The sequence below is a fragment of the Stenella coeruleoalba genome (assembly GCF_951394435.1).
Source record: "Stenella coeruleoalba genome assembly, chromosome: 3".
Taxonomy (NCBI): Eukaryota; Metazoa; Chordata; class Mammalia; order Artiodactyla; family Delphinidae; genus Stenella; species Stenella coeruleoalba.
In genome coordinates this window covers 12681535-12696007 of record NC_137148.1, presented here as the reverse complement: position 1 = coordinate 12696007, position 14473 = coordinate 12681535, and the positions used below count along the sequence as shown (strand labels likewise).

At 44.9% G+C, this 14473-nt stretch overlaps 1 protein-coding gene across 1 annotated transcript in view; it reads left to right on the top strand.

The window, feature by feature from the left end:
- Positions 1 to 612: 612 nt before the first annotated feature.
- Positions 613 to 14473, top strand: part of ANKH (ANKH inorganic pyrophosphate transport regulator) — a 140092-nt gene continuing 126231 nt past the window's right edge. Inside the window, exon 1 of the mRNA XM_079917305.1 lies at positions 613 to 985. Coding sequence (XP_079773431.1) covers positions 890 to 985 — 96 coding nt within the window. The 5' untranslated portion in view covers positions 613 to 889. The remainder of the gene's footprint in view (positions 986 to 14473) is intronic.

The window sequence follows — 14473 nt, the reverse complement described above, 5'->3', positions numbered from 1 at the left end:
GCCAGTCTCCCACACACCCCGGCCGGTCCCCGGACAGCGCGGGGACCCCAGGCCCGAGCCCCGCGGGGCTCAGGCGACAGGGCCCGGCCAGGGAGCCCGGGCTGCCCCGGGGCCTTCGGATCTCTGGGTGCGCCCGCCCCTCAGGCTCCCCGCGCGGTGCCCTCGGGCTTCGGGCCACGCGCCGCCCCCGGCCCGCTTCCCCATCAGCCTCGCGCCGCCGCCCCTCGGTCGACAAGGGGCACCGCGGCGAGTCCCACCCAGCGCCGCCGGGACGCGGCGGAGGCGGCGGCTCCGCGGCCTGTGCGTGCGCAGCGCCCCCCGCGGCCGCGCCGAGAGCAGGCGGCGGCGGAGGGAAAGAGGGAAGGAGGGCGTCGCCCGCCCGGCCCGGCCCCTTCCCCAGCCCGTCGCCCGCCCCCTGGCCGCCGGCGTTGTCCGCGCCTCCGCGCCCGCCCCTGATTTCCTCTGCGCGGCGGCGGCGGCGGCGGCGGCGGCGGCGGCGGCGGCGGCGGCGGCGGCGGCGGCGGCGGCGGCGCCTCGTGCGCGCGGTTATTTATTTCCGGGCCCCAGAGCGCTTATAATGGAGCCGCTGTCAGCGGAACCTTCTGCCGCCGCTGCCGCCGCCGCCGTCCCTCCTCTTTTTTTTCCCGACAGATCTTTGTTGTGTGGGAGGGCAGCAGGGATGGACTTGAGCTTGCGGATCTCCTGCTAGAGCAGCTGCTCTCGGAGAGGGCGCCGCAGCCGCGACGAGGAGCCGCCGCCGCCGCCCTGAGACCCGGCCGGTCCCGGCCTCAGTCCGCCCGCGCCCCCGCCCGGCCTGCTCGGCCCGCGCCTCCCGGCAGAGTCTCCTCCCGGCGGCAGATGTGTGTGGGGTCCGCCCACGGCGGGGACTATGGTGAAATTCCCGGCGCTCACGCACTACTGGCCCCTGATCCGGTTCCTGGTGCCCCTGGGCATCACCAACATAGCCATCGACTTCGGGGAGCAGGTAAGCCCCGGCCGCGCCCCGCACCCTGCGCCCTGCTCCCTCTGCCTTGGCCTTAGACGCCCGTGCGGCAGGGGATGGGGACAGAGGAGAGTCACCTGCTCCGAGTCTCTTTTTATCCTGGAACATTTGGTTGGGTTGACAGCTTGTCAATGACTTTCCAGCATTCCATTTCCCCCTCCCCCCAGTTCTTCCGCAGACTTCTCCAGCTCTCCCTGGAAAACGTTAAAAGACCGGAGGGTTTGGAGCTTCACTTACAGAAGGATTTTTAGTGCACAGGAGTATTATGTAATTTGTGATTATGTAAACATCTGGTTTGTAAGTAAATTGTAGTCTCTAATAGCTTGAGTGCTGGGGTTTTTATTTATCCCGAGTTTGCGGTGATGGGATCATGGGGAGAATTTTGTATTAGAAAGTGTCCAAGTTGATTTCCCAGGTACTTTTTTTTAAGCTCATGTATGAATTAGAGGCGTCCCATATGTGTCCTGATAAGCCGACCATTGGCCATCTCTAGTTTGGGTTTTTTTTTTTTCCTTTCTTTCCGTCTTGCACCACTAGAGAAGGGGAGCACACTTTTGTTTGTTGCCTTCTCATCCTTGTTTCTTCTTCATGTTTTCCCCCATTTCTCTCCATGTGGCGTCATTGCAAATCGAGCGCTGCAGCCTCTCCAGCAGCGGGGCACTGGTACTCCGCACTTTGCCTGTGCGGCCCGTTTTCGCAGGCCTGCGGCGGGATGCAGTTGCATTTTTAAGGCCGGGAAGAGGATTGGGGGAAGAGGGCAGCAGCCTGTCACCTTGATGGGCAGGGGTCGGAACTGGCCCCAGCATGTGATTGAGCAGCTCCTGACGTTGTAGTACTCTTATTTCTTTTCCTTGAAGTCAAGAGACCTCAAAGGATGTTTGTATAGAAAAGGCACCTATCTTGATGCACCTTTAGTTTTCAAAAACCAAACAGTTTTTCGGAAGGGGGTTCATTTGACTCCTCCTTTTGATGAATATCTGCTTGCATTTGTCTCTCTGTGCTCAGAACTTTTGATTGATTGGAACTGTTTAGCTCCCAAATACTTAGCCCACCTTGTAAGCTACTTTTTAGTTCGAATTTTATTGCTGACAAGTGTTCACAATGTATTGCAGCATAGCCTCTGAAGACCTTTGTCTAGCTAGTAAGCCAATTTATTTCCTTCGATGAAATATTATATCTTTTCTGTTGCCACTTTGCTCTGCCAGCACCTCCCCAGGGTCCCCCAAGGGCTCCTCTGTTGCTCCACCGCCACCCCCACCCCCCAAAACCTTCCCTTTTTGCATAATTAACTGGTGACTTTCGGCATTTCCTCTAATCTTTGGAAAGGTTTTTAGGCCTGAATTTATTACACTGCACATTTTAGATGAGTCAAGTGCTGTGTATTCACTTCAACCTTTTACTGTTTTAAAGCTTATCTAATTGGAGCTGCCCCAAAGGTTGTCAGAAAGCCCAGGCTGCTCACCTGATCACTTCTCCCTGAAATGTAGCAGTTGTGTGTGTGTGTGTGTGTGTGTGTGTGTATTATAGGGATAACTGGAAGAAATGAGTATTCTTTGCCATAATTAAATGGCCTGAAACATACCACAGTATTGTCTCACATTTGCCTTGATTTAATGCAAGGTGATATAACTAAGGATTTGATTTGAGTGTAAAGAAAGGGGTCTCCCTGAGGTCACAAAAGGGAAGTAGACATAAAAGACGACTACACAGGTGGTCTATCCTAGTGGGTCTAGTAATTCACACTCATCCTTGAGACGTTGCTAAGCTCCTTGTCATAGGTGACATAAGCAAAGTGCTGGAAGAGTTGTCTTGTTGCACTGAAGCAAGTTTTATCAGTAAGTGTCCTTTGAGGTCCTTATCCCTTAAGCACCAGTGTATTTATGAGCCTACACGCTGCCTGGTGGTAGAGATATTTTATCAGAGTTAGGGGTGGGGAGATGGAGGGAAGAAATTGATATGTTTCCAAAACCTTGCTTTGCCTTCCAGTATCAGATGATAATTTCGCAAAATGGGGCAGGGTGCAAAGAACAGAACTTACTTTTTCTTACTGTTAAACTGGAGGGAAAGAATTGCAGTGTGAGCTAAAGAGTGACCTTGTCATAGGTGGGTCATGAATAAAAGAACATTTTACCCCAACTGCTTTGAGGCACAGTAAAGAGGAGGAACAGTGAACCTACTATATACAAATACGGGTCTACGGTAGACTTCTGGAAGTATGCAGCTCTTGATGTGGAGCCTTGTCATGTTCTATGGACAGATGGACACACGTAGGTTTCTACCGTTCTTCTTTCAGAGTGGGCAGGTGTATATTATACCTTGCTATGAGTGAACAATGATTCACATTTCAGTAATTTACTAATTCTAGTAGGTTAGGTGACATGGGAGTCCAAAGGTCAAAACAGTCCCTGGTTCATGGGTGTTCGAGATGATGAAGAAACCCCAAATTAAAAAATAAAATAGCTCATTAGCTTTTAAGTCTCTAACTTGTCAAGAACAGAAGGATACTGAAATCATTGTAAATGTTCCCTAGATGAGGTTTTTTTTAATGATAATAAACATCTCAGTTTGTCGTTTCTGTCGGAAATGTGGACAGAACCTTTAAAATGAAAACCCAGCTATAGGCAAGATTCCACTGAAATTTGAATAAGCAGCACATGTGACTGTGTGAAGGCATTACACATTATCTCAGAGCTATTAGTGTCACGTGTGGGGCTGCTGTGAAGAAGCCTGTAACAGCCCGTCCAGGGCCTCCTCATGTTTTCCATGAACGTTATCCGTTATGTAGAGCTTTCCCTGTAATGTTATAGGCCAGTTAGGGAAGAAACCCAAATATTATGGAATATTTACTCTAATGAAATCTATCATCACATTTTTCAATTTTGATGGTGGTGGTAATTTGGGGGTGGAGGCAAGTGTTGAATTCTACACTGAAAAAAAGAAAAAAAAAAGCTGTATGGAATAAAATGACCTGCTTTTTAATATTAAGCATAGGCACCATGGAAGAAATGAGAATACACCCTTATTGCAGAAACTAAAACAATGTTTGTAGAACCCTTTAGGTGCGTAGAACACTTGATGGTAGTTGCAGTATATGTGGAATTAGCATTTTATTTCTATTTTTACAGATTGAGAAGCAAAAGTATTCATTGCTTCCATTCATCGAGCACTTAGTATGTGCTTGTAACATCTCAGCACGTGTTATATATGAGGAAAGAATAAGAGGCCTAGGCATGTTAAAGCCCTTGTCCAAGTTCACATAGGCAGTGCAGGCCAGAGCCGGGGCTCCAGCCATATCCTCCTGGCCCTTAGCCACTCTGCTCTCTGCTTGTACACTGAGAGCCACCCCCAGCAGTTCTTAGACATTTAGAAGTAAGCTCTGGCTTTTCGGAGTTCCAGCCTTGGCTTAAATGTAATCTTAGCTGTCATAGTTTGAATTTTAAAGACTCAACAGATGTAAGCCAATCATAACGAGGCTTCTCAGAAAAGGGAGATTGTGACCAAGAGGGTCATGTAAGAAGGGCCAAATTATCCAGATAATTAATTAAATCAATGCTGTGTCTTATTTTGGCAAGGTTGGCATAGCCTTTGGTTAAAAGAGAGGAAAAAAGATAAGAAACAACTGACACTTCACAAAATTATTTAGAAATCACTTAGTCTTTATCATTAGAGCAATATAGATTGCTAAAGAAAGATGGAAGATATGAAGATACGTTGAAGAAATACAATGTATTTCTTCAGAAGGGTCTGCAAATGTCCATTTGATCTCACCATATTCAAAGGACTGTGATTTCTGTTTAAAATTAAACTTGGTACAAAGTCCCTGAATTCCTTAAAAGCCAAGTTCACCAAATTATATAGAATAAATCAGTGATCTTTTTTTTATAAGGTACCTAATGACACTTAAAATGTTAAGGACAGCTCTTGTGAAGACTTGAAAGAGAAAAAGTTGAAGTTGTTCTCACTTTAGAAGAAATGTGTTCTGCTCAGTGCCAGGCAGTCTACTCTTTGACACTCACGAGATTGAGTTCTTTCAGGTAACCCTGAGTGAATCACTGAATTTGGTTAGGTCCAATATAATAGATCAAAGACCCAAGGGATTTATCTGTGAACGAAGAGTTTTGCATATGGATGGTTGATTACTAGAGTAAGATGTATAACAGGAATGTTTCATGTTTCCCCAGCCCTCCTTTCTAACTTAAGAAACCTAGAGTTAGGCTTCCACAGTATAAGAGGGTTTCAAGTTACTAACATCACAAAATGGGGGAAAAAAAAAGAGAGAGAGAGAAGCCCAGGAAAAGTAGCTTAATAAATGTTCTCCTCATCTACTAAGTAGAGAAATGCCCCCCACCTCACCCCCCTTTAAAAAAAAGGTCTCCAGGAGGTACAGGAATTTTTTTTTTTAAGTGAATGTTGTGCATGGCACTGGCCACTACTGGGCAGGGACTCGTCATCCAAGGTCACTAAGTGATGGAAGAGACCTCCCCAGGCAGAGCTTGCCCTAAGTAATAACAAAAGTGTCCATTGTATGTTCCACTTTCCAAAGTACTTACAGACAGAAAAGTAAATCCCAGGTTAAGTTTCTAAGTAACGGTCGGTGAGAGACTTTTTTCTCTTCCAATCTATTCTATATTAATGGACTAAATCTCAAAACAACATTTATTTTTTTCTAATTATTAAAGTAACATATACCATTTCAAGTTTGGTTACATATTAAAAAATGGAGGAAAAAAGTAAAAATACCTCTAATTTGACTCTGAAGAAAAAACCCCTTTAATGTTTTGGGTATCTCCTGCCAATTTTTTTTTTTTTTTTTTACATAAATGAGGATATACATATGTGTGTATTTCACAGAACACAGAGGCATTTTTCCCATATCACTTAAAAGTATTTAACTGTGATTTTAAATAGCAGTATAATATGTGATTACATGAGCATACAGTAATTTCCTTTGCTGTATATTCCCCTGTTGTTTAAATGCTGAGGTTTTTTGTTTGTTTTTTCCAACATAAAGTTTCAGTGAGCATCTCTGTGTAATAAGTAGATAATGTGTTTTCTCTGACTGCCTTGGGCTTTATGCCTAGCATAATTTGATGCCTGTTTCAGCTTCTCATTCATACATAGAAAATGAGGTCACTGGCAGTCCGTATTTAGTCAAGGACACCGTGACCTCCTTAGTCCAACTGATACTCACTTCTCCACTGTGTTTCCCAGTTTTCTTTAGATGTACATCTGTGTTTAAAGTACCTCTCTTTCACTGCACTTAGGTAAGTAGATTATTTCTAGAGCCACAGAGGTATAATTCTGCGGTTTGTTTCTTTACTCATTTATTTATTGAGGTGGTTTGATGACCAGCCTAACTACTACTTTGTCAGAATACGTCTTCCCAAGCATCTCCTTCAAAAGATAATCAAATACTTCTTACGTCAAGACGATGTCTAAATCTCTTTCTAGTTATACATCTGATTCTTTAAAAGCAGTTTTAAAAGCGTACCAAGTAATATCGTTTATAGCATCATCTCACTTTTTTGATGTGACAAGCCCAGTTTTATATTAGTGGCCAGTAATTGGTTCCCATGTCTTTTTGCTCTGAAATAAATAAACCTCTTTAAACTTACACCAGAGTGACTTGGGTTGTATCTACATTTAAAAAATTAAATCCAGTGTTTTTTTAACACCTATGACTTTATTAGTTGATGTGGCAATGTCATAGAAATATAGAAAACCCTGTTTTATTGCAGAATTATCTAGATATGAGCTACCTCTGTGAGTGCATTTTCTTGATAACTGAAGCTTATTCTTTTTATTTTTTAAAGTTTTTTTTTTTTGATGCAGACAATTTTAAAGTCTTTCTTGAATTTGTTACAGTATTGCTTCTGTTTTATATTTTGGTTTTATGGCCGAGAGGCATGTGGTATCTTAGCTCCCCGACCAGGGATTGAACCTGCACCCCCTGCACTGGAAGGCCAAGTCTTAACCACTGGACCGCCAGGGAAGTCCCTGAAGCTCATCCTTTAAAATGCAAATCACTGGTTTTCTTTTTCTTTTTGTAGTACAAGAAATCTATATTGCACCTTTCTCTACCATATTAGATAAATACTATATGCAAAACTCAACGAGCATTTTTTTGGTGGCGTGTGAAGGTTGTACTGGCAGTCAGCTGACAGGATATCCACTGACAGGTGATACTCAAAATACTTAGCAAAGAGTTTGGCACCGACCGAGAAAATAAAAATAATAATTAATAAAAATAGCTAATACATGTTGAATACTTGCTTTTTAATTTTCTGCTTTGGATCTGCTCTGGGCCCCCCAAACTAAAATCCATTAGAAATCCATGAAAAAATGAAGAACAAACAATCTTGGAGGTCTCCCTTGCGAAAAAAGTGTATACACTTTGTTAAACTAGCTCTCCTGCCCTGCCCTATTTTGGTTTCTGTTCTAGAGAGATTCTAGAGTCAATGTCAGGTAAGTGACCTTTGTATAAGGGAAGTGTTGCCAGATTTGACACAGGCTCTGCTCTCAAATCAGGTCCTATTTGAGAAAACATACATGAAACACTTTTGCAGTCAGAGCATCACAGAGCGAGATGCCTGATTGCACACTGCAGTTTGTGATAACGTACGGCAGGGTACTCAGTACCTGCAGTAGCGCGGTGAGTCTGTGGTCGTGGCGATGAACAGTAAACCACATAGAGGCAGTTCTTATCTGGAGGTTGTCACCCCTGCCTCATTCTCTGTAAAGTCTCCTGTCCCCAAAGTGGATACCACCCGTCTGCAAAGATGAGAATAGAGTCACAGGATAGGGAAATTAGCAGACTTCATATCAAGCCATACAAACCCCAGGTTTGTTTCTGTTTTGTTTTAATTTTGCTATTTCTGTGGTTTGGGACTCTTTCAGTGGCTATGCCAAAAACGAAGTACCGCTCACCATGCTGAGAACAAATGAGCTTAAAATGACCAAGACTACAGTTAGTCAAGTGAAGACTTATGCATCACAGCTTTCTGGTTCTATATGGCTGCTTCTCCATGCCAAAAATGTTTTCCAAGTCTGCCTTGGCAAGGGAAAGAACTTAGTTATTTGTCAGGGCAAAGGTGGTATTTATTCTCCTAGATAATGAGTTATCAGAAAACAGCCTGGACAGCTGGTCCAGGAATGCCACGTGGTCCCAAGGGACAGCTGGACCAGCTTCATTTCTTGTGGGAAGAGTACATTTTGGTCTAAGTTAGCTCACGGGCCCTAGCTGGCTTTTACATTATTTATGGGGTTTTGATATCACAAGATCAGCGAGGCTTTCCATGAGTCTGACACCCAGCACTGTTACAGGGTTGCCTTTCTGTAGATGGGTTTGTCAGTATGAATAGGCAGTCCGCTTACTAACGTGGGTCCACATCTCTGTCCCCAGCCTCAGGGTGGGGGGAGGGGCTGTGTGTATGGCTCCTTCTTCTCCAGCACAAGGAGGCGAGAGGCACCTCCAAGCCCACGTTCCCAGTGCACTTCCTGTACCTTGTCTGGGCACATCCCACCTGGCTGGGGACTGCGGCTGGCCGTGGGGACCTGTGACTTCAGGCTGGGAGGAAGTTAAAAGCAAAAGTGGGACTCCCTGGATACGAACTTTCAAGGGAGACTAGAAAGGTGAGGCTGAGGCTCCTCAGGACATTCAGTTGGAATTAAATGGCTGAAAAGCTGAATGTTTTTAAAAGCAGATTAACGAGGCTTTCTAGGGAGAAAGCTGAGGCAAGAATGAGAGAGGGCAGAAGTTGGCTTTGTGGCCGTAATCCTCCCAGGATGTGAGAACTAAAAGTAGCTTATTTTGTGAGAGAGACAGAAAGGATTAGTTTGGGTCAGGAAGCTTTCCGGGTTGTGGTCCAGCAAGAGCATTTACATGGTGAAAGCTGGTCACTCCTGGTTGTTCTCTTAACTAAATAATAATGAGTCCACATCAGTAAGCTAGTCAGAATCCCTGCTCAGTTTTTTTAGAAATATAACATTAAGTCTAGGGAAGGTTTTGAGTCCCGGACTGTCGTTTTCTCATGTGCCAGTTGTCTTAGGTGTGGCTGCTTTGTGTTTTCAAAGCTGTCTTTAGGATGATAAGAAGTAGCTATGCTCTTACCGCTGCTCCATAAACAGCCCCGAGATCTGTTGGCCACTGGGTCATGCATTTCAGTACAGGGGAATGGTAGTGTGGAGAATCTAAAATAGCAGATTACAAAAAAGAAAAACAAATTGTCTGAGTGCTCTAAATGGTTTGGCAGGAAAGTTACTGCGCTGGGACACGGCGGTCTCCCACGATGTGCGGCCTAAACTTGACATTTTATAAAGACAGCCAGCGCAGAGCAGAGTAACAAGTAACCACGCTTCATAAGAAAGAGGTAACTTTCACCTCTTCATGATCCTAGCCAAGACCAGCGCAGAAGCAACTGGAAAGACCCTTGCCACCAGCCCGATCCAAAATAGGAAGTGAAGGGTCTTTTCTCTGCTCCGGACTCACATTCAACTGTGGTTTTTCCTTGGGATGGGTTATGGTTCCCACCCCCTCCCTTTTCCGACGCAGCGTTGCATCACCTGGAGCCCCACCTGAGGTCAGGGCGTACCTCCCCTCCTCCCACACTGAGGCCCACACCTTTATGTGCCAACACCACCTGGGCCTCACACCTATCAGGCTGCTTACCAAACCTGGGCAGTTCCCTGACACTGTTGGTAGTTAGTCCAAGTGTTTACCAGTCTTCCCCGGATGGACCAGTGTTTCAGCAGCGAGGAGAAAGGAGCTTGGACTGAGTTCCGAAGATCCACTAAAGGGCCTTAAGCTGTCGGTGGCAGTGCGCATCAGTAGCTGAGCTGCGGAACCACTTTTGTTTTTCTAAAATTCTTATTTACTCTAATTGCTTTTAGGTTTAATATGTCTTCTGTCAGGGGAGGAGGCTGGTGAACCTGTTTTTCTTTCCTTTTTAAAAATCACAGTATCGTTTACCTACAGTGAGGTACACAGATCTTACATGAACAGGTCCATGAGTTCTGACAAATGACAAATGCACACTGACATAACCCACACACCAGGCAAGATATGGAGGGTTTCCATCAGCCCAGAAGGTTTCTGGGGCCCCTCCCTCCGAGGCCACAGCTGTTCTGAGTGCTGTGGGAGCCTTTTTAATTGCCAAGACAAAGTGACACACATGCCTTTGGTCCCAGATAACTGAGTTCTCGGCCACTCACCGTTACTACAGTGCGTAGCGCTGCTACTCTTTCCTGTTGCAAACTATGGCTCAATGTTGTGGATTTAAGGCAGGTAGAAAACTTGACTTTCTGTGTAAAATAACTTTTCCCCTTATTTTGTACGATTTGGTGTTTTTAGTTCTTCAGTTGATATACATCCTTCAGTTATATGGACTGCTGATCATTTTGATTTTCAGACATGCTTAAAAATTAAAGGCTGCTTCATATCGTAAAATGTAAAGCTAGCATCATAAAATGAAATGTGGTACGTACATACTATGGGCTATTTATTCAGCCTTAAAAAGGGAATGAAATTTTGATGTATGCTACAACATAGATGAACCTTGAGGACATTATGCGAAGTGAAATAAGCCAGACACAGAAGGACATGCTTTTGTGTATGTGGAAGTACGCTTCCACTTATATGAGGTACCTTAAGTAGTCTAAGTCATGGAGACAGAAAGTGGAATAGCAGCTACCAGGGTTTACGGTGGGGGAGAAATGGGAGTTATTGGGGTTTTTTTGTTTTTTTTTTTTGCGGTACGCGTGTCTCTCACTGCTGTGGCCTCTCCCGTTGCGGAGCACAGGCTCCGGACGCGCAGGCTCAGCGGCCATGGGTCACGGGCCCAGCCGCTCCGTGGCATGTGGGATCTTCCCGGACCGGGGCACGAACCCGTGTCCCCTGCATCGGCAGGCGGACTCTCAACCACTGCACCACCAGGGAAGCCCTGAACTGTATACTTTAAATGGTTAAAATAATAAATTTTATGTTATGCATAGTTTATCAACATTTTAAAAATTTTCATTAACTTCATAAGCTACTCAGAAAGCTGGTGGCTTTTGAAGAGGATCTCTCTTTAAAAAATTTTTTGTTAATTTTATTCTGGTTATAGTCATTGTATAAAGAAGAAAAATAAATTAAAGTATCAAGAAGCAAATGAGGATATATAGCATTATCTCTAGGCCCACGACCTAGAGCTATTGCTATTTATTATTTTAGTGCATGTCTTTCCCATCTCTTTTCTATCCGTGTATTTTCAAACAAAATTGTAACCTCTTTCCACTTTAATCACAGGCAGTTTCCCTCGATTTTAAGTACTCATCTCAAATATGATTAGTGGCATTGTTTCACAAGGACACACCATAATTTACTTAACAATACTCTGTAGCTAGGCGTTCAGTTTTTCCTGTTTCGTTCTGTTACAAATAGTGCTCTGAAACATTTTTGTTCAGAGATCTTTGCTTCTGATTATTTCTTTGGGTTAACACTAGAAATACTTGTGCACGTGCGCACCTTTTCACGCCTTCCACTGTGTGCGACACCACATGGCTGTAGAAAGTTGTCCCAGTCTCCCCTGCAGGCGCCTGTTGAATGTGGCCCCGGCCCCCAGTGGACATTCCCAACCAGGATGCCATTTTACTGTCCAGTGAGTTCTGCCCCTGGAAACTGCGTTCTAGTTCTTTCAAAGCCACGTGGTACTGAACTCCTTCAAATGATTTCTTTTATTAAAAGCATTTTTTAAAATGCTGAGACATCAATTCCGTTTTTCATCATGTCATACTTTTAAACTCTTTCAGGACTTTCATTCTTGTCAGTAAGCACATTTTGGACCGAATACGTACTCCACTTGGGACTGGGCAGAAGCACAGGAAGGAAAAGGAGTGAGTGGGTTTTACTCATACATCTGTGGGGATATCTGTCCCTGCAGGTTTCACGGCAGAGAAAAGTGCTTTTTTTGATGAGTTCAGTGATGCTCAAGAAGTTTGCATCCCCAAACTTCCTGGGTGAACTCGTGGGAGAGGAGGAAAAAATTAACCAACCTTCCAAGGTGCCAGGTCCTGCCTGAGGCTCCTGGCATGTACGGTAGGGTCGTTCCCTTCCCCATTTTAAAGATGAGCAGATTGAACAGCTGTGCTGGGTCGTTCAATCTCTCTGCAGAGCAGCCAGTCTTCTCTGACCAATAGTTCACGCTTAGGGTCTCAGAGGAGAGTATTTGGAGTTGACTGTTCTAGGGAAATGTGGAGCTAGTGATATTTAGGGGAAATAGAACAGAAAATGTTCTTCTCTCTTTTCTACCACCCTGCCCCTGGGTTCTTCAGTTTAAACTGGTCTTCTTGCTATTTAGAGCCCTCCTTGGAGAAAAGCAGCAGAGCAAACAGAGAGGGGAAATAGTTCATGCTTATTGAGAGAGGCCCTGAGTCCCTGTGGCTTGTCTGTAGTTTCTAGTAGTGCTGCAAGCTGACTACAACATGGTTGAGAGGAAGAATGTCCACTCCTGATAGGCCCCCCTGGACTTGACCTCCTCCATCCCTGCACCCACTGGCTCTATGACCTTGAGCAAAGAACTCGACTTCTGGGGGCTTCAGCTTTCCGAGCTGTTAAACAGGTATAAAGGGTTTCTGTACCTTCTTCTGGAAGGGCAGACCACACAGAGACTAGACACAGAAGAGCTTTGAAAAGTCTGAAGCGCTGCCCCTATGTAAAGCAGTATTACTAAGACTTTGAGCCACGCATGCAGCCGCTACACCTGTTTATTGTCACTCATCCTTGACTAGAGCCGACTGACTGTTCTTGCTGTGTATTGAATCCGTGACTCGCGTTAAGGAGACTTGCTAAACCAGAGCCAGCTGGGTTAGGGGCGAGCAGGGGCAGAAGCGTGCTGGAGGACAGATGCTGGAAACACTTGGATTTTACATGTGTGTCAGCAATACTTTCGCTGGGTTTTTTGTTTTGTTTTGTTTTTTCCTACTTTGGGGAAAAGATGTTTAAGGCTGGATTTGCTCAGTAGTGGGTTTTTTGTTGTTGTTTTTTTTTGATTGTTTGGTCGGTTTTAGTTGAATTACTAGGATTTAGGTAACATGCACTTTTTGAAATGATAGGTTAAATTTCATTTTCTCTTTATCATAGGCTGCTGTTTGACACAAATTTGGGGGAGGGTAGCTACATGTACCACTGGCCCCTTCTCTAATCTAGACGTACAAATGGGACCAAGCCTTTTTCAAATTTGTTGACAATTATGGCAGTAAAACACCAAGGTGTTTGAAACAAATTATGGGGGCTGCTTAATGAGCTGAAAGTTGTAACCCTCTTTCTCAGGTGCTTACTATACTGTTTTGGAGTGTTTTCCCTATTAAATGGAGAATAGTTTCACTATTAATGGAGAATAGGGAATGCAGGGGGCAAGAGTGTCTTCATGAATGTGTTCATTCAACAGATGTTTCTTGAACACCTACAGCGTGGCAGGTCCAGTGCTATTCACTAAAGAGGAACAGGAAAAAGGACTGACTTTTAGCTGTGCAGCGATGAATCTAGAAGGGCAAACAGACAGGCAGGCACCTGCCAAAGAATGTGCTCAGGTCCGAGCTGGGGGAAGAATACGGTGTTTATCCCAGGATCCTATAACCCATCCTAAGGGTCAGGGAAGCTTTGGTTCCAGCTGAGACCTGAGATCAGATCAAGAGAGTGGCGTATCTGCTATTCTGGAAAGCAAGAGAGTTCCAGGTGGAAAATGGCAGACGCTCACTGTGAGTGGGCCAGTACCCCATCAGTCAGGGTAAGGAGTTTGGCCTTGATCATTAGGCCACTGGGGAATGCTGAAGGGTTCTCAGCGGGGGTGTGATGTGCTTGGATTTGCATATTCGAAAGATAAGTTTGGTTTCCGTGTGGCTAATGAATTAGAGGGAGGTGAGAGCAGAGGTGGGGAAACCAATTAAGAGGCTCTTGTGGCCACCACCAGCGAGCTGCAGGAGGCCTAGAGTAGGGCTGGGGGCGAGGAGGGAGCACTAAAAGAGAAAAGCTGTCTAGAATCAAATGGACTTGGCCACCGGGAGAGGATGCAGCTGACAGTGATGTTACCCAACTTTAAAAGAGCTGGTTTGGAGTGAGCTGGTGAAGAGAATGAGTTCCATTTCAGTCACGGTAATGCGTTAATAGATCTAGTGAGATGTTTTACATTGCTTGCCTGAGAGAGAATACACATTATGCATAACCGTGGGAACAACAAGAAATGCTTAGTATCTGGATAGCACTGCTGCTCTGCTTCTCTCTTCTTGCCCTCCTCCAAGGGGCCACTGCATTACATTATCCGGAATGGGAGCTCTTTGCATTTTCACCTAAATGCAAATACTATGAATATTCATTTTTTCCCTCAAGCTTTAAAAATGCTTTATTATAATACAGTCAGTGCTCAGCCATTTGCTTTAATGCAATAGTGATTGGAAAATTTAAAATACTTCAGAATATTTGGCATTGGACTACAT